The sequence below is a fragment of the Lemur catta genome, chromosome 16 (assembly GCF_020740605.2).
Source record: "Lemur catta isolate mLemCat1 chromosome 16, mLemCat1.pri, whole genome shotgun sequence".
NCBI classification, from domain to species: domain Eukaryota; kingdom Metazoa; phylum Chordata; class Mammalia; order Primates; family Lemuridae; genus Lemur; species Lemur catta.
In genome coordinates, this window is record NC_059143.1 from 33,545,945 (window position 1) to 33,572,447 (window position 26,503).

Here is a 26,503-nt window from a genome sequence, read left to right on the forward strand (position 1 = left end):
CGTGAGTGTGCTTACCCATCCAAATTTCTTTACTGTGCAGTTCTACTAGAAAAACACTTTTAAGCAGATACCTCCAATATGTTTGTTTAATTACAGATTACATGTGTGTGCTTACATCAGCCAATATGTCAACGCACAGTACACACTTAGGTGAGGGTCATCTCTAATGAACATGAATATCAATTTTTGTTTAAAGTCGACTTCATAATTTTGAATTTTGTTTGGCCTAATTCTCATGGTGGCTCATTCGATTGTCATTGCCTTTACTTTACAATGTGGCTGGTGACGAACTCATAATCAGAACTGAGGAAGCAATAGCCCCACCACCTTCTTACGAATCATTTGGGCTTGCATTCATCTTCCTTGTGGGAATCTTACTAATCTGAGTGTCCATTTTCTGTAAATCCTTCTGAACCATGAGACTTCACTCTTCCCCAGAATGATGGTCATAATAATATAATATTAATAACCAATCAAAAGCATTTTTTTTTTTTTTGAGACAGAGTCTCACTTTGTTGCCCGGGCTAGAGTGAGTTCCGTGGCGTCAGCCCAGCTCACAGCAACCTCAAACTCCTGGGCTTAAGCGATCCTCCTGCCTCAGCCTCCCCAGTAGCTGGGACTACAGGCATGCGCCACCATGCCCAGCTAATTTTTTCTATATAGATTTTTAGCTGTCCAAATCATTTCTTTCTATTTTTGGTAGAGACGGGGTCTCACTCTTGCTCAGGCTGGTCTCGAACTCCTGACCTCGAGCGATCCACCCGCCTCGGCCTCCCAGAGTGTTAGGATTACAGGCGTGAGCCACCGCACCTGGCCAATCAAAAGCATTTATCCAGGCAGTCTGGCACCAGAGCCTGCACAAGCAACCACCAACCTCTTAACTTTGCAATGCTGATCTTCCCACATGGTGGACAAGGACCACACGTGACAGGTGACAACTTGAAAAACAGTCTGAGCCAGGACACCTTATATTAAAAGCTGGTAAAGCTTAATTTCCTTCTTAATTTTTAAATAAAAATATGCATAGAAGCTCTAATATTTACCCACGCCCCAGTGGACTATCTTATGTACCCTTCAGGGCAAACTCCGCATTTTGGAGACTGTTGGTCTCAGTTCACTTTAAAATACAGCCCCATCTGGAGCGGAGGGTGACTCCACTGAGACAAACCAGACTTTATGTCCTGCCCAGGAGTTTTGTCATCCCAGGGGCACCAAGAAACATTACAGTCTTTTAAAGGAAAGATGATATGATCTAATTTGCATTCTTATAAGATTATTCTAAGAAGAATGGATTGTGGAGGATGCACAGATAACGGGAGTGATAACAGGAGAAATGATAATGGTCTGAGTTAAGGTTGCAGCCTTTAAACTGGAGAGAAGTGGGCAGATGCACAAGATATTAAAGATTTGGTTATTAATTAAACTTGCCCAAGGTTAAACAGCTGGTAAGCAGCTGAGCTAAATTTAGATCCCAGGTCCCCTCACTCCCAACGCAATGATTTTTCTTCTGGTTTGCCATGTCAGAGAACACCTGGCCCCTCCATTTCATCCTCCCCCGGAAAGATAGGTGATCAGGAGCTTGGGACAGCAGCCTGCAGTATCCAGCAGGGTGATGAAGGGAGGCGGCAGGAAAGGAAATGCGCTGTCTTTTCCAGATGCATTATCTTTGTAGGATACGTGAGGAGGCTCCATGAGATTTGTTTTCTAGGTATTGAATCCCATATTGAAATAACACATTTCCCAGTGACAACAAACAGAAACTCCAAGTAACTATTCATTCAAGTCCAGGCCTTAATAAAAACCATAACCCATCCAACTGGAGGGTAGAAGGTGACCGGGAAGTACCAACTTGGGGGTAAAAGAAACAGGCTTTTAATCGCTCCCACCAGGAAACCCTCACCTCTCCTGGGGTTTGAAGCCCATCCTCCTTTCTGCAGAAAAAGTTGCCTCTCCAAAAATTTCCTTCTAATCATCCCATCCCTTTCCTCCTCTGCTCCAATCTCACATAACACTCTGTGGTTCCTTTGTTATGGCATTTATGAGTCAGAGTTCAGCATAGGAAACAGAAACCACTACAGGTATTTAAAGGGGAAAAGGATTTAATGTAAGGATTTAGAGCTTACAAAATTTGGGACAGAAGGAGCTCTAGAGGTGGGACTGAAATTACTCCTGGAACACCACAAACAGATCTACCATAGGAGCTACTACATCTGAGGTTACCACGGACACTACTGCATTCAAGAACCCACCACTGTATTCCAGGGATCAGGAAGCCAGACTCACGATGCCACTGCAGCTACTGCCTCTCAAACCCCACAAAGCTGGTGGCCGAGCACACAGTGGAAGGAAAACATCATATGTCCATGAAACTTACTTTCATCAGAAAACAGCAAAAGAGCAGGAAGAAGTCTTCTGCTTCACTTCCACATTCTAAATTTTGCCTAAATGTCTGTAATTGACAGAGCCTAATTTTCTTGTAAAACACTAACTGCAAGGGATGCTGAGAAATTTAAATTTTAGCTGTCCAGCCTCTTGGGTATAGTAAGATACCCTAGAAAGAGGATTGAGCAAGCCACACTACAGGATCCACTGGAGCAATTTTCTATGTCATGCATCCTATGTGGTTTTTATGTGTCTAACCATCCCTCAGTTCCTGGAGGACAGAGATCATAGATTCCACATCCCTCGAGGCTACAAGTCTTGCAAATGAGAGGTCCTTGCTAAGGATGGACAAATAACTAAACCATGGAGTGCTTTAGCTGTTTTAATATTTTCTTACTTTGCTTTCTCATTTTTTTCATGCATTCAGCCCCCTTAAAGGCAATGTTGGTTAATACTTCTTGGGGATGCACCCAAGGGGAGGCCAGAGGCCTGGGTATATTCATTCCTCAATTAGTGGGTTGACTGTGTCTTCAAAACTGATCTCCAATCAGGGTTGTTTCCCCAAGAGACATTTGTGCCCATGAAACTCAACCAATAGGGAACTAATTTCCTGCAAAAGTGGAGGCCAACAGATCTTTCTCACATGGTTTATCATCCCATTTTGGCAGCAGACCACCTCCACGTTGGTAAGCAGTTCCCTCTACACTATTCTACGTGGTTGCTAGGAGGATTAAATAACATAACATAGGTAACAGTACCTAACACATCGTAGGTATGCCTTAAACATTAGTTACTTCCTTCCCCCGAGAACCGTCCTCCATAAAAAATATATTTTTCCAGATTTCTGCTAAGAGACCATCTAATCTGATCCTTGAAGAAGTAATAATGGCTAATATATTAATTATCTACCAGTGTGTGACAAATTGCCCAAATTTAACAGCTTAAAACAATAATAAATATTTATTATCTTCCCAATGTCTTTGGCCAGGGATCCACGAGCAGCTCAACTAGGTTGTTCCGGCTTAGGATATCTAATAAGATTGCCGTCGAGATGTCAGGCAGGGCTGTTGTCATCTGAAGGTTTGACTGGGGCTAGAGGATCCACTCTCAAAGTGGCTCACCTGTATTACTGGAAGTTAATGCTGATTGTTGGCAAGAGGTGTCAGATCCTCTCCATGAGGAATTCCATAAAGCTTGCATGAGAGCAGGTGACCCAGGAGAGCAAGGTTGGAGTGGCAATGTCTTTCACAGCTTAGCTCCAGGAGTCATAGACCATCAAGGATCATTAAGGGCCACCTTGGAGGCTGGCTGCCACACCTAGTAAGAGCCTAATAAGTAGCTCTTCCAATCACTATAGTTGTGATTTGGGAGGGATTTTGAATATCTCAATGCAACAGTATGAGACATCCTTAGAGATGCTTTTATCTCTGTCAACATTTTAGCTCTGGAGTGCACTCATGAGACACTCAGAAAATATGTGAAGAATGAATAAATTTGTCCTTTAAGTAACATATAGGCATGCCCAAACATGGACAACTCAAGGGAGACATTATCTATGCATCTTTCTTTCAAACATATGTGTATGCGGATTATGTATTATGTGTATGTGTGTATGTGATAAAATGTTGTCATCCACAAAATGAAAAAAATAAAGAACTTAGGAATATATAAGCTATGAGAAAAAAACTAGGGATGATCACTGAATTCCTTTTGTATATGTATACACACAGACATTCTCTCTCTCTCTCTCTTTCTCCATATATGTGACAACTGGGAATTATAATTATAGAACAAAATGATATCAACCTTGACAAAATAAAAAGAATAATAGATATATTTATTATTAATAAACAAAGTATTATTTATTTAATAAATCATTAAATGGTTATTAAATTATTTAATTATTAGTACATTATTTGAGTCAATAATTTAATTTGTATTGAATAAGTACTACATTAATTTAGAAATTTTCAAATTTTAAAAAATTTAATTTTAAAACACTAATAATTAAATGAATAAATTTTTAAGGCCTGGCACGGTGGCAGGTGCCTATAATCCCAGCACTTTGGGAGGCTAAGGCAGGAGGATCACTTGAGCCCAAGAGTTCAAGATCGGCCTAAGCAACATAGGGAGACCTCAAATCTACAAATAAATTTTTTAAAAAATTATGCAGGCATGGTGGCATGCTCTTGTAGTTCCAGCTGCTCGGGAGGCTGAAGTGGGAGGCTTGCTTGAGCTCAGGAGTCTGAGGTTACAGTGAGCTATGATCAGGCCACGACACTCCAGCCTGGGCAACAAAGCAAGACCCTATCTCTAAAAAAAAAAAAAGGAAAATTAAATAAATAAATAATAGATCATTATTTAATAACTAATAAATAAATTATTTGTCAATGAATAAAATTATTAGTAAATAATAAAATTAATAAAAATTGGTAAGAGTATACCAAAAGCATTTTTCTCATTTTTCTCAGTAAGGAGGTAATCAATACTGACTAAATATAAAACCTGGAATTTTTGAAAAGATACCAAGTTCTTAATATTTTTCAAAATAGTTTTTCTGTTTTCTTAGCCTTCCAGGGTTATAAAAACTAAAAATATTTCCTGTGATGAATAAACATTTATCTGAAGTTTAGTGGTTTCTTTAGTTTCACTTTAGTTCATTTTTCTTTTGATAAATTCATGTCAAATTAAATATAATACGTTTGTTTAAAAACTAGCTCATGAGGCATGATCCTGTTCCTAGGAAATTATTTTTATCTGTCCATTTCTCTTGCTGCTTGTGACTACGAACAGAGAGATGTCTGGAAGGATCATTCCCAGTGTTTACGATGGCCATTTCTGCATCTGGGAAATGGCAATCATTTTTTCCTCTTTTCCTTGAACTCTTTAGTAACTGAAGTTTCCATGGCGAATATGTAGAATTTTATGAACATGATAATGAGAGGCTTAAAAAGGATATGATTATTTGGTGGAGCATATCATTATCTCATTTTTAATGCATATCCCCCAAAATATTTATATCTTAATGCCTCAAATGCCCCTGCAGGCGTTGTAGATGGGTCATCGGTGTTTAGGGGAGTTCTCTACCTGCTTCTTGTCCTAGCGGATCAGAGGGTGGACTGAATGAAGCCAAAGACAGTGGGTCCAGGTCCCCACATGAGCCGTTTGTCCTCTCTCAAATCTGTGATCCCATCTACATCCCAGCCAGAGGTGGACCCCTTGTAAAGGCAAATCTCTGACCACTGGGGTCTGACACTCCTGGAATCCTGATCAAATCCCACGTCTTCTTAGTTGACAGCAGCCACATCAGCCTCGTGCATGAAGGAATTGGGAACATTAACGAAAAAACAGTGGCGTAGTGATGTGGATGGAAAGGCCTAGAGGGGGATGAACAAGCCTGTGAAATCTTAAAAACAGAAAGAAATAGGATACAGAACCCCTTAATGCCCAGTTCAAGCCTGTCTTAAAAGTTGATCCTAGGAAAATGATAATATTAAAAATCTTTCTAGCAACAGGCAAGTTTTTGGTTTTCAGGACTTTTTTCTATCCACAGTCTACCAGGGTTTCTCACCAAGCGTTTTGAGTGCAACAATTCCTTGTCGTCTAGGCTTGTCCTGCATATCGCAGGATCTTTAGCCTTCCTGGCCTTCACCTAATAAACACTGGTAGTGCCTCTCAGTTATTTTAAACAACCAAAAGATGCCCCTCCACCTCCATTTCTTACCCCTACTCTCCAGTGGAAACCACTACAACCCCATCCCTGGGCATTTGCAGTTACTTTCTGGTTTCCATTAAAGCAAAAAGAGCTTTTTCTTTCTCACCTTTGAATCCCCTGTGACTGGCATATAGTAGATGCTCAGAAAACACTTTGTAATGAATGAACAATATCCAGCACATGATCTGCTATGGAGAAATCGATGCTTTAGGAAGATCAACCTTCCTAAATACTTACTTTAGCAAACCACTCTCACTAAATCCCTGGCAGTTGGAGTCTTTAGAGCTTGGGGACAACCCCAGAAAAGAAGGGAGGAGGGAGGCAGAAATGACACTTGTTGACACCCACTGCACCCCAGGCAGTACACTGGGCCCTCCGCTAGTCCTCATAAGACAAGGAGGAGACTGAGCCCAATATGGCGCCGTCGTAAGTGGTAGAGCTGGAATTTGGCTCTGCTCTGGAATCCGTGCTCTTTGTTCCACCCCCTGTGACGTTCCCCTGGGTCTTGCTCATCAACGCTCACCCTCCTTTTAGAAAACACATCTTCAGTGATTTCACAACAAGCTCAGTTTATTTTCCCGGGATGTGAAGACACATTCCATCCCTTCAGAATCTGGTTGTTTAAATATAGCCGATTTAGCTGCCGCATTACCTCAGTCAAGCTTTACAGGGGTCAGGCGACAAGCATCTTGGCAAACCCCTCCAGCCACTTCCAAAATGCACGCATTCCTTAATGCTCAATTAATGCAACCCTAAGTGGCTTCTTTGGGAATCTGCAGAAAGCTCATTTTGTACATCTGGGTAGGCGTGAGGGAGGAAAATGGGTGGAATCAAGCCGGAGTTGTCAGTTCCCTTCTCCACGCCGGGTCCCCTCTGCATTCCCCTCCTGAGTAGCTGGTCCAGGAGATGTCTGTGTCCAAGTGCAGCTGGTTTGCCAGGAGCCAGGGGGCCATGGAACAGAAGAGCCCCAATGCCTCATCGCAGGGAAGATGGTTGCTCCATCCTTCAGGGGATGCGTGGAGGAAGGGAGAGAGGAGGGAGGAAGCCCCACCAGGGAGCCTTCAGCAGCTGGAAGCCCGTTGCCCCCTTCCAAACAGGGGCAGACAGGAACATGCACCTGTCCCCTGCCCCAGCCCATCTTCAGCCTTGTTTCACTTCCTCCTCGGCATCTCCCTTACCACCCGTGCTGCCACTGCTCCTGCACTGTGGCTTCATTTTCTCTTCTCTCCTCTCCTCCTCCACTCCTTTCCCCCTTGTTCGTCTTCCCTTCTTTCTTGTGTCTGTCTAAAATCCCCCAATCTGTCCACTCTTTCCTTCCTTTCTGCCAATCACAGTTATATTTCCCTCCTCGCTGCCTCCACAAATGCCCCTTTCTTCCCCAAATGGGGCTTTCTCTGTTCACTCTTCTTTGGCACGGCACACACTTGCCGTGTGACTACTTGTGGTTTTCGCTAGCGCTCTCCATTCAAGCTTGCACCCCCCGCCAGCATTCCTCACTGAGGTTCACGGCAAGACTCCGTGCAGGCCCCCTAACTGGAGCCTCCTAGCTCTGGTTCACCCCCTCATAGGTCCAAACGGCCCAGACTTCTGTCCTCTTCAGGGTCCGGCAAATTAGTAACCCATCTGTCTGTCCTCTCTGTGGTCTTGTGCAGGTTTGTAAAGCAAAGGCATTCCGTTTAGATATTTTAAACACTGAGCGAGGCTGCATTTCCATAGGTGATACATTTTTATGTCTGACATTGCGCCCCACCTACAACTGGCTTCCTCGAGAGCGTACTTGCTACGGCCCTGAGCGGGCTCCATGGGAAGCAAAGATTTCACTTCCACAGGCTGAGACACACGCTGAAAAAGACTGGGGTGCTTGGCCCCTCCTTTCATCTGGACATAGTGGATGTAAACGGTGTTTAATTAAAGTCATAAATCTAGCTTTTGTTTTGGTTTGGTTTTGCCTTTGCTAAAGCTAATCTGATTTTGCTCATTTACTGAATGCCTTGACCACCCAACAAAAATTCTGAACTAAGTGAAGATAGTTTCCAGGCCCCCTCCCACCATCCGCCACCCCCTTCCCATAGCTGTCTACACCCCCAGCACTGCCCAGTTACACCCCTGAGAAGCCAGTGCTCAGGCTCAAGTGAGCAGAAAAACCACCCGGTGTTTGTTCCGATGCAGGCTGTGCTCTGGGCGTGGGGCTGGGAGGCTGCCTTTCTGGCAAGCTCCCAGGTGAACCTGACCCTGAGCTCCCACTCACCTGCTGCAGCAAGAACATACCCGGTCAGGAGTTCTCGACCCTGCTGCATGTCAACACCACCTGGGGAGCTTTTAAAAATTCAAATGCCCCAGCCATACCCAAGACCAATTAAGTCAGAATCTCCCGGGGAGGGACCTCAGCATCCGCAGGGATCCACTTCTCCTGCACTTGACCTCCTTAAAGGCGCAATCTGCCATGTCCTTTAGGCCCTTGAGCCACCACTTCTTCCTTTTAAACCTTGATCCATTTTTCCTGCACAGATGTTTATTTTCTAAAAGCAGTACCGATTTGGAGTGGGGAGGAAGGGCTGTCAGCGTTTTTTAAAGCTCCCTGGATGAAGATGACCCTGTGCTGTCAGGGTTGAGGGTCTCTGCTCTCAGGACTTAAAGGAAAGAGCATTCTTGTTCAGCCGAAGGGGAAGGGGAAGGTGCGCTAGAGTGAGGCTGTAGCTGAACTGGAAGGAGCATCTCTCACGGTGGGTCTCAGCTCTCGCGGACAGGCCGGTGGGAGATGTATCTGGGGAGTGGTGGACATTGTAAAGCTCCATAATCCCTTCACTGCATTGAATTCCAGGTTGGCTTAGTGAGGCCACACACACCCCTTGATGGTCTTCTTTCACCTGGGGGCCTGTTTGCTCTGACCCTGGTCTCCCCCAGCACCCACAGATCACCAGCAAAGTGGCAGCATCGCCCACTACTCGCCCATCGGTCTTCCACCAAGCCAGGATCAAAGGGTGGCTCAAGCTCATCACGTGCAGAAAATATGTGATGTGAGGCCAGAGTTGAAGGACTGAAGGTTTACTGGGGAAAAGCCACTGCCTGCCAGGGCTCCTAAGCACGTTCTGTCCTGCTGAGAGGCACCGTGCCATGGCGCGGAGGATGATGGGCACACCCCTGTGCTGCACCAGGAGAGCTCAGCCCAGGTGGCCCCTCTGGCTGGTGCTTAAGAAAGACCTAAGATTTAGCACCAGCCCATTAAGTACTTCTCCTACCCCCAGCCGGCACTACCCTCATCCTGTTCTGCACACCTCCATTCTGTCTCCAAGTTGACCATTTTCCCACCGAGAATACTTTTAACAGTCATCTGCCTCTCAGTTTTGTCTGAGTAAGAAACTCTTGGGACAGCACCTGATGGGATCTGTCCCAATTTCCACACCCTCCAGAGACAGCCCTGCTGAAAGGAAGCAGAGGGGCTGCACACCACCCCAGCTTGCCTGTGGGAGACTCAGCTTCACAGCAGGTCCAGTGCCTGAAAGGAGATGAGTGCTTGCATATATTGAATCCAAACACCAAAAGCTTAAACTACATAAGGCCAGGCTCCAGGGAGAATCAAGGACCCACTTGTCCATGGTCCCTGCATGAAAGAGAGAGGTGTCGTCAGGGAAGAGTGCAGGGCCCCATGCAAGGGGGTGGGTTTGTGCTGCTGTGCAGAGCCCAGGTCTGGGCACTGGGACCCTGGGTCAGTCCCAGCTCCTACGTCTACTTGCTGTGTGACTCCAGGCAGGTGCCCTCACTTCTCTGGGCCTGCCAAATGAGAAGAGCGCCATCTGCCTCTCTCTTCCAAACATAGGATTGTTTGAGGAAACCAATGCAGGTAGAGGAAGGAAAGTGCTTTGTAACATGAAATATTACATGTATGATGATTCAAAACAACACAGAATTTGTAGTTTGCAATCTTCAGTGAATACTTCACTCGTTCATCAAATGTTTATTGAGCACCTACTGTGGGCAAGATACTGAACTACAAGGAAGACAATGAATCTGCCCTTAAGGGGCTCCCATCTGTCCAGGAGAGGTGAGACACATACATAAACAGCAATGACAGAGAGCCAAGGCCTCGACAGAGGACCGATGACAAGCTCTCAGGCCGGTCCTGCCACTCCCAGACTCCACTTACAAGTGGTCAGTCACTCTGAGATATGCCTCCCTCCCGGCCCAGGGCCAACAGAGAGGACTGCCCAGAGCTCAGTGGGGAAGAGCAAGGATGAAGCCAGATCTGTGGGCTGGCAAGGCAGGTAACTCAGCTAGTCGGAATCTAATGTGCCCGTGACATTCCACCAGGGCAAGTTCAACTTCTTAGACCATGCAGAGCAACACTGACACTCCCCACCCTAAGCCTGCACCCACTTCTGGCCACGATCACGGATGCTCATGTTTAGTTAGCCAGAAAAACACAAAGCGAAATGCCCTCAGCTCCACGTCATTCATTCACTCAGCAGTCATATGTTAAAAGCCTTCTTGGATACCATCCCCCAAGACGCTCAGCCACACTTGCAGAAATACATCAACAGCAAAGCAAGCACGAACGATTAAAGCCACTAATGTTTACTGGCTACTTATTACATTCCAGGCACTGCGCTAAGCAACTTGCACGCATTATTTCTTCTAAAACAGCCCTAGGAGGTAAGCACTAGTATTGTCCTCATCTCACGGATGGGATGAGCAAACCAAGGCACAGAGAGGTTGTAGGGCTTCCTGAAGGCTGCACAGCTAGTAGGTGGGGGAGCCAGGATTTAAATCCAGGTAGTCTGTCTCCATGATACCACTTCTGTTGCACAGCACTAAAATTGACTACCCAAAGTCACCTTGGGGTAGCTCGTAGTATGTGTGAGTGTGCATGTGTGCGTGTGACAGAGAGAGACCACATGGGCCCGAGGAGACGTCAGGGTGCCCATGGGAGGCCAGGAAGGCACCCTGCTGATGACAGAGCTGGGGCGTGAGCAGGATCTGAGTAAAGGAGTGCAATATTCGGGCATGCAGAACCGAGCTGGAGGGAGCCGTGGGACCAGAGGAGCTGCCTGCCTGGATCGGGGACCCACGCCACAGAGAAGCTGCAGGCGGGCTTCAGCACAGGTGGAACCCCCTGGGTAGAACTGTGGGAGACAGAGAATAGATGTTATTATCAGAGCGTCTTAACTTCGCCCCCTAAGTATCCCGAGCTGATGGGAGAATGGACACATTACCCCTAGGTGGTCTGGGAGCACAGCATGAAGCAGCCCCCCGGCAGACTCAAAATCTCTTCCCAGCAATTTTTATTTTAAAATAGACTCTTTTATAAGCCATATTTGCTTAAATATGCAACTATCATTCTATATTATTTCACAACCAATCCAATTAGCATTGCAGAAAACTGTACTTCTCTGCACATGGCACATTGGAGGCAGAGCTTCATTCCCAGGAGCAAACGTGCCCAGTTCAAGGAGCAAGGAACTCAGACATGGAGCACCTCAGAAGTGTTTTGAGCAGTGGCATGATGAAGTAGTATTTTAAGATAATTTATCCATCACCAGTGGCAAGGCAGAGAGGGACTGGGGTGCCTGAAGTTGGGGAGATCCACTAGAAGCCGACCTGGGTCGGGGAGGGCCTGGCCCAAAGGGAGAAAGGGCTGATGTGGACAGACGGCCTTGAAGGAAAACTTGAAGGCTCAGCTATTGCTGTTGATAAGAAGAGTGAGCAGGAGCTCAATATATACGACATCAAACGGTCGCCCCACTTTAAAGTGTCAAGTGACAAGGGTGTGCCAAGCTCCTGCAAGGTCCTTCCAGACACAAGCTAGTATCTGAGCAAGAGCCTCAAAGGCAGCTCCTCTTCACCCCCAGCAGAGCCCCTGCAGGCTCCTCCCAGCCCCATGCCAGGCTGTGGTTAGAGTCTCTGCTGGAGCACCCCAGTCCTGCCCCTGCGGGAGAAACCACAGAGATAGAGCCTCAGGCCTGCTGGCCACCAGCCGTCTCTAACCTCAGTCTCAGACGGCCCAGAGGAGGTTATGCTGCCTCTGACTCCTGCTCCACCCAGCCTGACCCATGGCCCCAGTGAGTCAGGCTCCTCTTGGCCCAGATCAGTCTTTTTGGGCTGAAGCTGCCAAGAAAAGCTCTGAGCCACCCCTAATAAAAGACAGCACTCAGCCAACCTCTTACACAACCCAGCCCTGAGCAAGGCACTCTCACCTTAGCCCAGCTGCTGGCCTGTTTACCTGCCCTATCCTCCTTGCGACCAGGCCTCTCCTGGATTCATCCCCTCCCTGACCTCCCTGGGCTGTGACCCACCAGCCAGGGGTCTAGTCTGTCCCCATTTTAGCAGCTTTATCAAATGTCCACACAGCCCTGCACACCTGATTTCTCACTTCCAGCAGCATCCGCCGGTTCAGGGATCGGCATAGCCCCTGCCCCCAGGGACATAGCCTGGCTCAGCAAGCTCCATGACAAAGTAATGCTGTCACTGTGATCCTGGTGGCATGATGGCAGGGAGTCCGGGCCTTTTCTGGGGAGCCAGGCTAAACAGAAATCGAGAGGGCTGCCCTAGATAAAGGAAGGCTTAGGATCAATCTCTGAAGTGCTCTTGGGTGGGAAAGGGAGTCCACGTGTCCTGTGCAGACTTGATGGACAGAACTGGAACCAGCCAGGGGCACAGCTCCAGGGAGTTCATGTCAGCTCCGTAGATACAAGGGTTTCCAGCAAGCAGAGCTGTTCACGACAAGAACAGCCTGCTTCATGGGGTTGTGGGACCCCAGCCAACAGAAGCTAGATCTCCATCTGTCAGACATTCGAGAGGATGGATTCCTTCCTCATTGGAGAGAGGTCAAGGAACAATCCTTTCGATCCTAAGGTGGTAGAAATTTATAGAAATTCTTCTTGCATCAATTCTGAGGTCTTGGGCAAAATTAATCAATTCAACAAATATTTTGGAGAACCTGCTAATCACTTTTCCTTCTCCAGAGCTGCTGTGACCTCAATAATTCAGTTGGTTAGAAGATGATATAAGTGAGGCCATTTGAGATTCACCCCCACATGGCCAGCCCACTGTTATACTTAAACCCAGGGGACCATGGGGCGAGAGAAAGGTTTGACTCTGCACTAATTCACACCAACAATTCAAGAAACCCCTCCACGTATGGGCCCTTTCCCACCCATGGCAGCAGGAACATGCTAGAAGGACACAGCTCCTCTCCATTGGGCATTGGCATGTTTCTGCATTCCCGCTTGGAATGGATGGTCTTTAAGAGAAAAGAGTCAAGAGAAGAATTTGAAAACTAGTACAATAGAGCAGCAGCCATGTTTTCTAAACATTGGAAGAATTTGGGTCCAAACCTAGGGACCAAGGACTCCTCACTGTCTGGCTCTGACGCGTTCGTTTGGTCTTTGATTGCCTGCTGACATCTCTCCCATGTTCCAGCAGCGTCCGCACTGGGACTTCCTGGCCCAAACCAAGTATTTTCTCAGACATTTCTTTGGCCTGGAGCGTGTGCCTCTCTCTTGCCTGCTCAGCCAAGTCCTGATGTGAAAGTTGAGCCCCGTCTTCCCAACGCCAGGAGGGCAGGGTAGCTGCTCTGTGTGCTCCAGGCTGCCCAAGCACTTCCTCCCCAGCACACAGTGCCTGTTCCCTGCTGTCCCCCGGCCACCCAAACGTGAGCTCTTTCCAGGCAAGCCCTGGGCCTCCCGGCTCTGATCCTTCCGGGGTAGCCCACGGGCGCGCAGTTGGTACTCAACAAGGAGGGTTGTTGCAGAGACGATGGAAGAGCTGGTTTGTTTTAGGCACCGCTTGCCAGACATTCAAGGCCTGGCTTTTTGGAGAGCCGTGGGGCTGATCCAAACAGCCCTCTCTGTCCCTGTTTCTGAGGGAGAAGAGGAGGCGTGGGCAGCCGGGAGAGGCCGAGCGCGCCAAGCAGATCATTATGTGTTCTTGGAAGCAGGTTTAATGGACTGGCGCTGAGCTGAGCTGGGAACGGGCTCTGAGGCCCCGAGCCGGGACGTGGCTCGGGCAGGGATTTCACATCCAGTCCTAACAAGTGGCGACGCCTTATGGAAACTTTTGAAAGGCGTCCTGTTTCAGGACAGCCAGCTTGTACTTCAGCTGGCTGCTCTGGCCATCTCTCCCTTCTATGTGGGGGCACGAGAAAAGGGGACAACTGAAATCACTGAGCACCCACTATGTGCCAGGAACCAAGTCAGCACTCTCACTGTCCCGAGAGTCCTGCGATGCCCTTTGGAGAGGGAGGCAGGGAGGCCCACGCGGCCCTGCGAGTGGCAGAGCGGAGAGTGACGCCGCAGCAGCTCAGCCTCGCAGCCTGCGCTCTTCCCAGACGCGGCGACCTTCTCTTCACAAGGCCATTACTGCCGCACTTCTTAGCCCTGCCCCAAAGCCAAAGCCAAAACAGCTCCATTTTAACAGGATAAATATTCCCACGGCAGAGGAAGGCTGCGTTCCCTAGAGGGGAGGTGAGCTGGTCCTTCCTGCTGAGGATAGACACGTGGGTTTGAGACACAGAATGCCGGCCGAGTGCCTGCGCCCGGACCTTGAGGGCCACACAGCAGCTCTGCACGGCCCAGCTGGGGCACAACAAGGCAGGTGGAGTAACAGAGTAGCCTAGCCCAGGGCGGGGAATTGGGCCTAACCTCAACTCTACGCCAAGCTGCTTGCTTTCTGGGTCTTTGCATCCTATATGAATAGAAGTCACAATGAGATGAGCTTGCTTTGGAAAGTGCAGAGAGTTTAGCCATATGCAAATCAATTCCTATTTTGCTTTTCTAGGCCTTGATTTCTCTGTAAATGGGAATGTTATCTGCATGTTGGAGGGACACAAAGGTGTTGGAGAAAGTACCTTTTAGGACAGCACTCCAGAGCATCCTTCCCTTGTGCAATCATTCATTTCTTAATTCATTAAACATTTATCAAGGGATTATTAGGTGTCAGGCTTTCTTCTGGGTGGCACAAATATAGAAATTTAAAAGGAAATAGTCCTTGTTATTAAAAGGCTCCTAATGTATATACATTTTTAATCAAAAGAAATATTAAAATGTACGGTTTTGTGATTAGAAAATAATTCCTGAACATACTCATTCTCAATTCCTACCTATACACCTGAGCCCCGTTACTTAAAAAAAAAAATCAACTATATTTTCTTGATTATATGATCTACGTTGTTTTCATATTTTAACATTTCTGAAATCAGGATGCATGTTAAAATTATGATTGGCAGAATTTTCCTCTTTCTTGCTGATATATAAAATAATGATATATCTGATAGTTGATAATATCTTGGATCCAAAGAAGTATGTTTAGAATAAAAACCTTTATCATTATCATTTTCAGCTACGCTTTTAGAAGATTTCACAGCCACTGAATTTAATGCAAGGTCTTTCCAGAGCATTTCTAGTTCATCCAGATGTGTGGTGTCATGCAGGCCACGTGTGTAGATATCCAGTTGTCCCCAATTACTTTTCATGTGGTTGGCTTGGAGGGAAATTTTTACCAACGGGGATGCTGTATCACCTTTTGGCCACCAGAGGGAGAGAGTGCACTGGAGAGGGACAGGTTCTCAGGCTTGTTGGATTTCGCTCTCCTAAACCTTTCCAGCATGCCCCCTCCATGCCGTGTCCCCACTTCTTACTGGAACTCCACCTACAGGGTCAGAATAGAGAAAAAGGCACCAGTTCTAAAGCGATGGCAGTAACAGAGTTGGTTGGACCTGAATGATGTTTGCAGACCCACCCAAAAATTAGCTGTGGCTTAATGAGCTCCTCCTGGGTGAAGACAGGTGCCAGACACGGCAAGGAGTTCTGCCTCCTGGAAGTGCAGGGCTGATGGGTGACCCCCCGCTGTTCTTAAACCACTGAAGACTCTTGAGACCCACGGGGATTTGTAAAGTTCTCCAAGGAAGTGGTCCCCATCTGGCAGTCACTGTAGCTTTAGTTACAATCTCTTCCTCCCTTCCTTCCTTCCTTCCTTTCCTTCCTTAAATATTTATTTACTGAACTCCAACTACATGCCAGGCACTGTGCTGGGAGCTGGGGATCCAGCAGTAGACAGAACAGAGGAGGTCACTGTCCTCATGAATCTTAAGTTCTGGTGGAAAGATAGAAACTACATAAATAAATATACAAATCTGCTATAAGGAAAAATACTGAGTCCCATGAGAGTGTGTGACAGGAGAACATTGGCGGGGTCAGGGTCTGGGAAGGCTTCTCTAGCGAGTGATGATTGAGACGAAGCCCAAAGGAGGAATAGGGGCTGCGAGGGAGAGCAAGGGGAGGCCTTCCGGCCACTGGACCAGCATCAGCAGAGGTCCTGCCCTGGAGAGCACTTAATACCTGCTAGGCACTGCAGGGAGGCCGGTGCAGAGCCCAAAGTCACAGGGCAAGAGAAGCGCAGGACTAGCTAAAGCATGGTGGGAGCCCAGCAACGCCAAGCCTTGTGCACTGCGTTACAGACGTGCTCTTTCATCTGAAATTGTTGAAGGGTTTTAATCCACCGACACGAGTGGATTTGGATGTTAGTATGGCAACTCTGCCCTGCAGAGCATGGCTTGGAGGAGAAATCTGAGAAAAAGTGGGGATTTGGGAAGGCAACATTATGAGTCGTTTCAGCGTATTAACTTTAAGCTACATCTGGAACATCCATGTGCAAGTGTAGAGTAGATGATTGAATCTATTAATCCAATCCTTGTGCAGTGTCTGCAACGGTGGGTGTAAGAATGGTAGCACCCGTGTTAGGGATCTGCCGCCACTTTCCTGAGAAAGTGTCCTGCAACTCAGGGTACACAGTGTGGAGCGACAGGGAAAACTCTGGACCACATTGGGAGGAGACTGTGCGCAGCTCCAAAACCACGTGTCAAAAAAACAATACAGTAAATAAAGACATAACTGAACTGGAGGGAAGGAGAGAGTCCAGCACTACCAGGGGCAGCCAACAAAACCAGCAAACTAAGGACCTTGGGCACAGGACGCTGCGAAAGCATAAGCCCTGGGCCTGATGGTGAAGGGAAGGGAGGCCCACGTGGCGGGGAAGGGCCTCCAGCCTGGACGCACACAGCTGCCAGGAGAACGTGCCAGAGCTTCGCATCCTCCTGGGGAAGGACAGGGAGAAGCAGGAAAGAGTGCCGAGGACAGAGGGGACAGAAGGGCTGGAGGCCAAGTGCAAGCAATAGAGTCTCCAGAGCGATTCAGAAGAGGAGCTTCTCTTAGCCCCCAGTCAGTACTGGATCCATGTGTTTACAAAGGGGAAAATCATGCACCCCTAACTACCACAATAAGATGGTGCAAAGAGCAATATGAAAGGTAGAAAAAATATTTCAGTGATCAGAAAAAGAAGAGAGACTTCTAACTAAGTGGTCAGGGAAATCTTCACAGCACAAATGGACTTGGGGGGATGGGGGATTCTGAAAGGCAAGGGTCACGTGGGTGGAGGAATGGCCCCCCAGCCCCTCTGGCAGCACACACTGCAAGAACAGCAGGTCCCATGTGAGTCACTGCTCCACCCCAGGACAGACCTCACGCTCCTGAGGGCTCAGCCCTGCCTCAGCCACATCCTTCAGGGCCACATCCCTTGGGGCCCCGTCCCGACTCACTAGTCCTTTCCCTTTCCCGCTCACCAGGCACCCGGTAGATGAGCGGCCACCCCCTGAAGGAGATGTCTGACAGCCACAGCAGCCCTCTCCTGCCAGAGCCTCTTTCCAGCAGGTACAAACTCTACGAGACGGAGCTGACCAGCCCCAGCTGGCCCTCAACCTCCCAGGACACGCACCCAGCTCTGCCCCTCCTGGAAATGCCGGAAGAAAAGGTGAGGAATGTCCCTTCCAGGTAGGGGTGGGGAGGACAGGGGGAAGGTGGAAGATGCTGCCTTCCTGGCTTCCCGATGGGCTTGTTACACCGAGGAGGTGCCACGGCCCCCAGTCAGTACGTGGTGACACCACAAAGGGTCTTACTTGGCCTTCAGTAGAAAATGTGGCTCCGTGTGAGACATCCTGTTAAGGACAGGTAGAGAATACACATGCTCACACACCAGTCTTCCAACCCGTCTCCAGAATCTTCCCCTGTAAACCCGCCCCTTCGAGTCATGCTACTGTCTCCAAAAGCAAAGACTTTGCTAACTCGCAGGCCGTTAGCGTTCTCTGAACACAGAAGCACAGAGGCAGACTGGCTGGCCACCGCCACAGTGGAGAGGGACACAAGACGGCTGGGACAGCCCTGCAGAGCTGTCCTGACTTGGGCCGAGGAGGTTTCATGTATTCACTCATCCCCACCTTGAAATTATAATAGGTGCTGGATCTGACACACATATACGTATGTCAAGATTTTTTTTTTTTTTAGTATTGTGATAATGGCATTTCAGTATGGTTGGTTTTCTTTGCAATCTGTTTTATTTTTGCATTTGCAAGTATTATTCCGGAAAGAAGTGCATGGGCTTCACCGAACCGCCAAAAGGGGCCCACGCCACAAAAGATCAGGAAACCCTGCTGTGAGAATGCACAGTAGTCCCGGGAAGGGCAGCTGCACGGGGCACTCCACACAGCATCAGACAACGGGCATGTGTTTCACCCGCTATCTCATGATTCTTTATTTTTATCAAAAAACTGGACTGTCCCCTCTGTCCCCAAATGCCTCTGCTCTCAGAAAGCTGTATTATTTTTCTCGTTATGGCTTCACATGAAAGGATCTCCGGCCATCCAACGAAGACAGCCACATTGTGAAAATTGAAAAGCCCGTTGAAAGGAGTAAACAACGGCAAGAAAGCGAGGTGGCCGGTCCGGGCTCCGCAGGCCAGTGCGGCATCAGCCTCTCCCAAGTGGTGGGCTACGTCACGGGCGACATGAAGGAGTACAGCAGCTGGCTGGAAGGTAGGCGAGCCCAGGGGGAGGCAGCCCCCCAGGCCAGGGGCTCAGCCCGCCCTCTAGTTTGGACGGAGGAGGCTGCTCCCCCATGCACTCGCAGGGAAGGCTCTCACAGCTGAGGGGCTGCAGCCCTGGGCTGGCTCTGGTGGGTGAAATACACCTACTGCCCCGGAATTCTCATGGTTTCAGAATTCAACACATTTCACTGATTTTAGTTCTTTGCCAATTGTTCATGCCTCCATGAAATAGATATAAGCCTTCCCCATTAGCAGCACGCAAGCCATTTCCCAAGCAAGCTGAATGGCCATTCCTTCACTTGTTCCACAGCCATTTATTATGCACCTACTATGTGCCAAGAAAATATTAGCATCACCCTTCCCCAAGTCTCAGAGTTCTTTCCTTTTAACTTCTTCCTGCACTAAATGTTGCAACCAACATTTGCACCCTCCCCTCTCCCACTTGCACCCCCATCTGCATAGGTTATCCTGGAAACCAGAGAGGCAGAATATCCGTCCCCTCTCCTACACCTGGCTTCCTCCAGGCCCTGACTCAGTACTGATTTTCACAGCTGGGCTAAAATGATTTCTTGCCCGGCTTCTTTTCTTTGGGCCACTTTCTCTGCTGCTCAGATACCAGCCCTCAACCGAGTCATCCAGCACTCCAAAAAAAGAGTGTCCTTCCCTCCCCACCCCTTCTTGTGGACCAATAAATTTCCCTTGGAATGCTTCTGGGCCTTCTCACCAGCCAAGCTGATGGCTGGAACGGCGTTAAATTGGTCTCAGCACGACGCCGCTGTCTGCACGGCACAAAATACCACCCACTGCAGAGTGATTGCTGGGGCCACTAGGAGACTTGGGCTGGGTGCCAGTATCCGCCACCCTTTACTCCCCCCCCACAGGCTGAAGGAGGGGAAATGTCCTGACTTGCACATCCCTGTTTGCCTTGGTTGCCATGCCAGCCAGTGGTCAGCAGGGCTGACCCGCTGATGGCTCCCGGTCTCTTCCAGATAAGCACCTGGCCCTCCAGTTCACAAACTGGGTCCTGAGGGGGGCCGCGCAGGTGATGCTCGTGAACAACCCTCTCAGCGGGCTCGTCATCTTCGTCGGGCTCCTGATCCAGAGCCCCTGGTGGACCATTGCTGGGGGCCTGGGGACAGTGGCCTCGACCTTAGCTGCCCTCATCTTGAGCCAGGACAGGTGGGTCCCTCTCTGTGGGAGGGGGCTGCATTTTTGACAAGATGTGTCGGGCAGACAGGTGCAGAGGTGTTTGCCTGAGTGACCGGCCAGCCTTATCCTACCAGCCAGACCAGGTCTCCTGGGCATCCACTTTGAGCAGGTCACTGGCAGCCCTTGCAGAATTAAACTGCTCCTGCTCACAGCGCCAGGCTCCCTTTGACTGTAGAGCCTTCTGGAAACACTCCCTCTGAGGGAGGTGCAGAGAACCTCTAAGCTGTTCTTCCCTCATGGAGCCTCCCATGTAATTGAGGGAGAGAAGATTAACAGGCAGTAAATGTCTCAGAATAATACAAGATGGCATATAATCGCGGGTTCAGAGAAGACGGACATCACCAGGTGTGGGGAAGAAGGGGCGGGGGATGGGAGAGAAGGCGAGAAGAGAGGGGAGGACAATAAGGGAGGGAAGGGAGCAGTCAGGGCCAGTGGGACTCAGGGGGCAGGTGTGGGGGAGGAGCCAGCTGTGCCGAAGCCCTGCGTGGCAGGTGCGAGATCAAGTAGCAATAAACAACTAGCATTTTGTAGAACTCAACATTTCCTCAGACTTTGCCACGTATTATTCCAGTGGGTCCTGAACTTTCCCGATGGGCAGAGTCACGTGGGGTGATTGTTAGGAAATTCAGCTTCAGCCCTGCCCGCTCCCCCTTCCTCCCGCAGAGATTCCAGCTCCGGGGGTCTGGGAGGGGGTGTTTTTAACAAGGTCCCCCCTGGTGCTTCTGCTGGGCAGCGGAGTTTGGGAAACACTGGCTTAGCCCTTATCTTCATGTGTTTAAATCTGAGGATCCCCAACCCATTTGCACATCATTAATTAATTGTCAACAGCATTTTAAAAAGTTGAAACAACAAAAATATAAAATAAAACCAGTTAGAGTAATCCATATGTAGTCAAGGTAAATACTACTTTGTGAAATTTTTGTTTCATATGTGTGTGTGTGTGTGTGTGTGTGTGTGAGAGAGAGAGAGAGAGAGAGAGAGAGAGAACTAAGTCTTAATCTGTTTAATAAAATGAATTCCTTACAATGGAATTCTCTGGAAACAACGAAAGACCACTGTTGCACCTTGTTACATGTGACTCCTACCCCTCTATGAGGCAGACAGAGAAGGCAGCAGAGCTCACATCCTACAATGAGGGAAAGGAGACCGGGAGGGGACAGGTGCTCTCCGAAGGTCCCACAGCCAGTGGATGGCAAGACTCAGGCTCAGATGCGTGATCCCCATCTATCTTCTGTGCTCGAGGTCACGCTGTCCCCATCATGGCATCTGCATGGATAATGTGGCCAGAGGCCTCTTGGTGAACCCAGGGCAGCAGTAGTGATCTTATACAATTCAGTCAGAACTCTCCCCCCTTTACACACACACACACACACACACACACACACACACACACACATGTGCACACACACAGCTTCCCTGTGTCACACCTCCACCCCTCAGGTTTCTGTTAGATTTCCCTCTACTCTTAGCAGTCTGAGACTCCCCTGAAAAGCAAAGGGGAACTTAGCCACAGATAAGACAAAGCTGCATAATTTTAATTATAGATCAGCAAGACAAGGGTGTGTGTATGTGTAGGCGTGTATGTGTATGCGTAGGCGTGTGTATGTGTGTGTGTGTGTTGTCATCTGGAAAGGTGCCGGTAGCTGTGTGGCTGCCTGATACTCATTGAGTGAACTGACTTTTTTCTGTGCCTCATTATTAAGGGAATCATCTAAATTAAGCATATCCTCAGAGCACCAGGAGGGAGGAGCACCTCCAAGTTCAAACGCAAAGTCACTCTGCCTCGTCCCCAGGTCCGCCATCGCCTCAGGACTGCATGGGTACAACGGGATGCTGGTGGGACTGCTGGTGGCCGTGTTCTCGGAGAAGCTGGACTACTACTGGTGGCTTCTGTTACCTGTGACCTTCACAGCCATGGCCTGGTGAGGAGCCTCATTCTTTCTGCTCACAGATCCTCAGGGCCCTGAGATGCTTGTGTCTTACACTGGGCAGGGACAGGATGTGCATACAGGGGGACCTGGTGTCTCACAGCCAAGCTGGTTTGTCCAGCAAGACACCATGAAGACCCATGAGCTCCATTGCCACACAAGGGGGATTGGAGATTGGTTTGGGGATTCTTTAAAGCAGCGGCAGACCATAGGTTTTTTATTGTGCTGATAAGCTTCCTTGAATGACAGGCTTAATGACAAAGGCCAACATTTATGGAGTTGTTCCTCCACCCCAGGCACCGTGCTAAGCAGGACATAAGCAGTGCCAAGTAGGGTTACATTTGCACACAATTTACAGAAGGAAAGACCAAGGCATGCAGAGATTGTCACTTGCCCCAGGTCCCACTCTGTGAAAGTGTTTGATGCTGACATTCTGAAGCCAGAGTCTGCAGCTTACACTCCACGTTGCGTGGGAATCATCTGTTATGTGGCCTAACCGAGACCCAAAAGCCAAAAACTCACTTGTGATGAAAAGCAGAGAGCTTTCTTGAAGCAGAATGTTTATATGTAAAGCGTAGAATCTTTGAACTAGAAGTATCAGTTGAGATCTCACTGTGCAATCACCTCATATTGCCGATGAAATAAAAAGGTCGAGATGAAAGGACGTTTGGAATAATATTCAGCAAGTGCAGGGTGCGCTAGGCCATCTACACGTAGAATCCTCGGTTCCCTTGAGTTTATGGCAGGTCTGCCGGGTTTCTCCGGGTCTCAGGAGAGTCCTCACTGTCTCGGGCAATCCCTGTCCCCTCCCCCCTCACTTCACATGTCGATACCACCCTGGTCCCCCATTCCGTTCAAACGTGGTGACTTATTCCTGCTCTCAGCAATAAATCAGATGTGGTGATTTATTTTTAACATCTCTAAAAAGTAAATGTCTCTCTTTGGTTTCAAAGTCTGGAGTGCCTAAAACCAGTTAGTTTAATTTAGCTTAAGTACTGTTTCATTACTTTTTAGTAGTGCTTGCAAATAAATTACTACATTAAGCATTCTGGGCAATTTATTTTTCTTCTTAGGGCTTCTTTCTTAATCCACTGGGACAAAAACCTAAGGCAGTCATTTCTGTGGGGATGTTCCTAATGCCCCCGACATGCCCCCCTGTGAAAAGGAGAGCTTGTCTTCATTTGCATACATTTGGTTTATAACGACAGAAATTAGGCCCCTCAGCACAGTTCCTCAGCCACCCTGTGCTGGGTGGCAATTAGACTTCAGTACCCCCATCCTGACTTCCCAACTTAAAAGACAAAAACCACTGAGCACCCCAGCCTGAGCCGAGCTGGGTGATGTGCTACTTCAGTACATTCATTAATCCATTTATGTAGCCCTTGAAATTCAACCCATAGGGTACTATTATTATAGTAGTGCCATTTTCCAGATTTATCCAATCAACGAATATTTGTTGAGTGCCTAGAACTATGTGTCGAGTGCAAGGACTATCTTAGACGCTGGGGAGCTTGGAGCTTACATTCTTCTTGGCGAAGATAGAAGTAAACTCATAAACTAGTTCATAAAAGAGATCACTTCAAGATGTGATAAGTGCTTTGAGGAAAGCAAAACAGGGTCCATGGGACAGAGAGTGACTCCAGATATGGGTGGTCAGAGAAGGCCACTCTGCAGAGGGGACATGTGAGCCATCACTTGAATGACAAGAAGGCACCTGCCCTCTGAAGATCTGAGCGAAGGATGTTGCAGGCAGAAGCAGCAGTGTGTGCAGAGACCCCAACTGCAGAGGTGTGATGTGTTCCAGAAGCAGAGAAAAGACCAGTGAGGGGGGCCCAGTGAATGGCAGAGTAGTGGCAGGTGAGGGTGGAAAGGAGACAGAGCCAAGCCACGCACACCCCCTGGACCCAGTGAACCCTTTGATTTCCGTGACAGCTGAGATGGGAAGCAAGTGGATGGTTTTCAGCAGAAGAATGATGGGATATGGTTGAAATCTAAATAAATCACTCTACTTACAGCATGGAGAATAGGTTTTAACTGGAGCAAGAGTAGATAACTGGAGGTGTCTGCTACAATAGCCTGAAATTGTCTGCCAGTGTTTGAACTAGGGTGAGATCTATGAACATGGCAACAAGTGAGTGGGTCTGGAGCGTATCTTAAGGAAGAGAGAGGTAACAGGACTTGCAGGGAGGCTGTGGAGTGTGAAGGAGAAAAAGGGAAAAAAATCCAATACACTCCCATAATTTGTCTGAGCACCTGGGTTGACAAAGAAGATGGAGAGAAAAATGGGTTGGTCGGGGGATGAGACACAAATCAAGAGTTCCGTGTGGACACATTCTACTTTGGACTTCCCAGTAGGGATGTTGAGAAGGTAACTGGATGTACAAATCCAGAACACAGTGATATGGTCGAGCTTTTGAAGGCAGAAGCACAGAGAAGCTTTCATCCATGGGACTAAAAGGTACCACCCAAAAGAGAAGATTTAAAAAGAGAGGGAGAGAGAAGAGCAAAGACAGAGCCACAGGATCTTCTGCATTTAGGTGTCCGGCATAGGAAGGGAAAAACCATCAAAGGAAACTAAGAAGGAGAAGGCAAGAAGAAAGCTAAGGAAGTCCAGCGTCATGATAGCACAGTCAGAAAATATTTCAATATGGTGGGTGAGTCCCACTGTCAAAGGACAGGGACAGCGAATCATGGTGGATTTGGTGAGATAGATATCACCAGTGAACTGGCCAAGAGCCATTTCCATGGCATAGTGAGGACACACTTGATTAGAGTGGGCATAAGAGAGATTAAGAGCAGAAAGACTGGGGGTAGCAGAGAAAGCCAGCCCTTTTGAGGGGCATTGCTGAGAAGGGGAGCAAGAAATGGGGCCACCACTGGAGCAGACATCAGGCTAAAGGGGAGGATGCTTAAAGGTAGAAGATACCAGAACATGCTACATACTGATGAGAATGATCCAGAGACAGAGAAGAGACTGAAGCTGCAGGGGAGAAAGGAGAGAACATTGCAGGAGTAAAGTCCTTGAGTCAGATGGCTCCAGAGCACGTGGGGAAGAATCATCCTGGGGAAGGAGCAGGGCCACTGCCACTCTCTGAAAGAGGTGGAGAGGCAGGATGAGAATTTCTCATCTTGTCACTTCTACGTCCTTAACAAAGTAAAGCCAGGTGGTTGGCTGAGATGAAAGGGAAGCAGATAGTTAAGATTTGAGGAGAAAGGTGAGAATGTGAAATACTCGTCTCAGCGAGGTGGAGAGTTCATTTGGGAGGGATGACATGTAGGAGGGCTTTCAGGTGGTCTTAAACGCCCATTTGAGATTCATGGTCACTGCTCGAAGGGAGACCATTGAGCTGGATCACACGATTGTACATTTGCCCAGCAGCTTGCTGCGTGTGGGAGACGTGGGTATGGGGGGTCCAGGGTGGCTGGTCCCCTCCAGATGTCGCGGATGTTAAGTGAGATGAGTTACCTAACATGTCTCACTCAGCCTGTACGTGGACGCCTGAGTTAGGATTTGCACTCAGCTCCATCTGTCTCCAAAATCCATTCTCTTTCCAAGGAAGAGACCAAGAAGACAGAGGATACAAACAGCAGAAGGTTCCATTTTCCCCTGGCATTTCCCTGAGTAGCTCTAAGTATTTTTGGTGGCTCCAAGCCCACAAGTTACGTACATGCCATAGCAGCCTCCTCCTAGAAGGTTGGACTTCCAAAATTCTATCACAGCCCCAAACAATAGTCATTGCACATCTTGATAATCCAAAGGTAATACATTACATTTTGTAAAGATCACATTTTGTTTAATTTTCTCAGTTTAAGAAATACGGAAATATATAGATTATTTCATAAAATATTTTATTCAAAATAAGTTATGTTATTTTTGCAATTTGTTTCTCAAAGGTGTAAGCTTAAATTGAACACCTTATTCCCCTTCCCAGATCAGTGGGCGACCAGAGTCTCAAGAGAGCCAGGAATGCTGTGCTAGGAGAGGGACAGTGGATGGTACATTGGCCAGAGCTGATGAGACAGTGTAGACCTAAGGATGGTCACAGGGACTAACCCTGTGTCTCTGCCCTCTTCAGCCCAGTTCTTTCTAGTGCCTTGAATTCCATCTTCAGCAAGTGGGACCTCCCAGTCTTCACACTGCCTTTCAACATCGCATTAACCCTGTACCTGGCGGCCACGGGCCACTACAACCTCTTCTTCCCCACGACCCTGGTGGAGCCTGTGTCTTCAGTGCCCAATATCACCTGGACGGAGATTGAGATGCCCTTGGTAAGCTACCCACACGTGGCACTACCTGTAAGAAAGGTTCCCCGGGCCCCCACCCCACCCTGCTGGGCTGGACAACCCAGCCCTGAGGGGACCAGTGTGGCGTGGGTCACAGAGAAGAGATGCCTCCTGTTCA

At 48.2% G+C, this 26,503-nt stretch overlaps 1 protein-coding gene across 1 annotated transcript in view; it reads left to right on the plus strand.

Annotated features, from left to right (window-relative positions):
* Nucleotides 1-26,503, plus strand: part of SLC14A2 (solute carrier family 14 member 2) — a 157,339-nt gene that overhangs the window by 98,687 nt on the left and 32,149 nt on the right. The window contains exons 2-6 of the mRNA XM_045527913.1: nucleotides 17,712-17,896; nucleotides 18,770-18,953; nucleotides 19,954-20,143; nucleotides 21,967-22,095; nucleotides 26,178-26,370. Of these exons, the coding sequence (XP_045383869.1) occupies nucleotides 17,723-17,896; nucleotides 18,770-18,953; nucleotides 19,954-20,143; nucleotides 21,967-22,095; nucleotides 26,178-26,370 (870 nt within the window). The 5' untranslated portion in view covers nucleotides 17,712-17,722. The remainder of the gene's footprint in view (nucleotides 1-17,711; nucleotides 17,897-18,769; nucleotides 18,954-19,953; nucleotides 20,144-21,966; nucleotides 22,096-26,177; nucleotides 26,371-26,503) is intronic.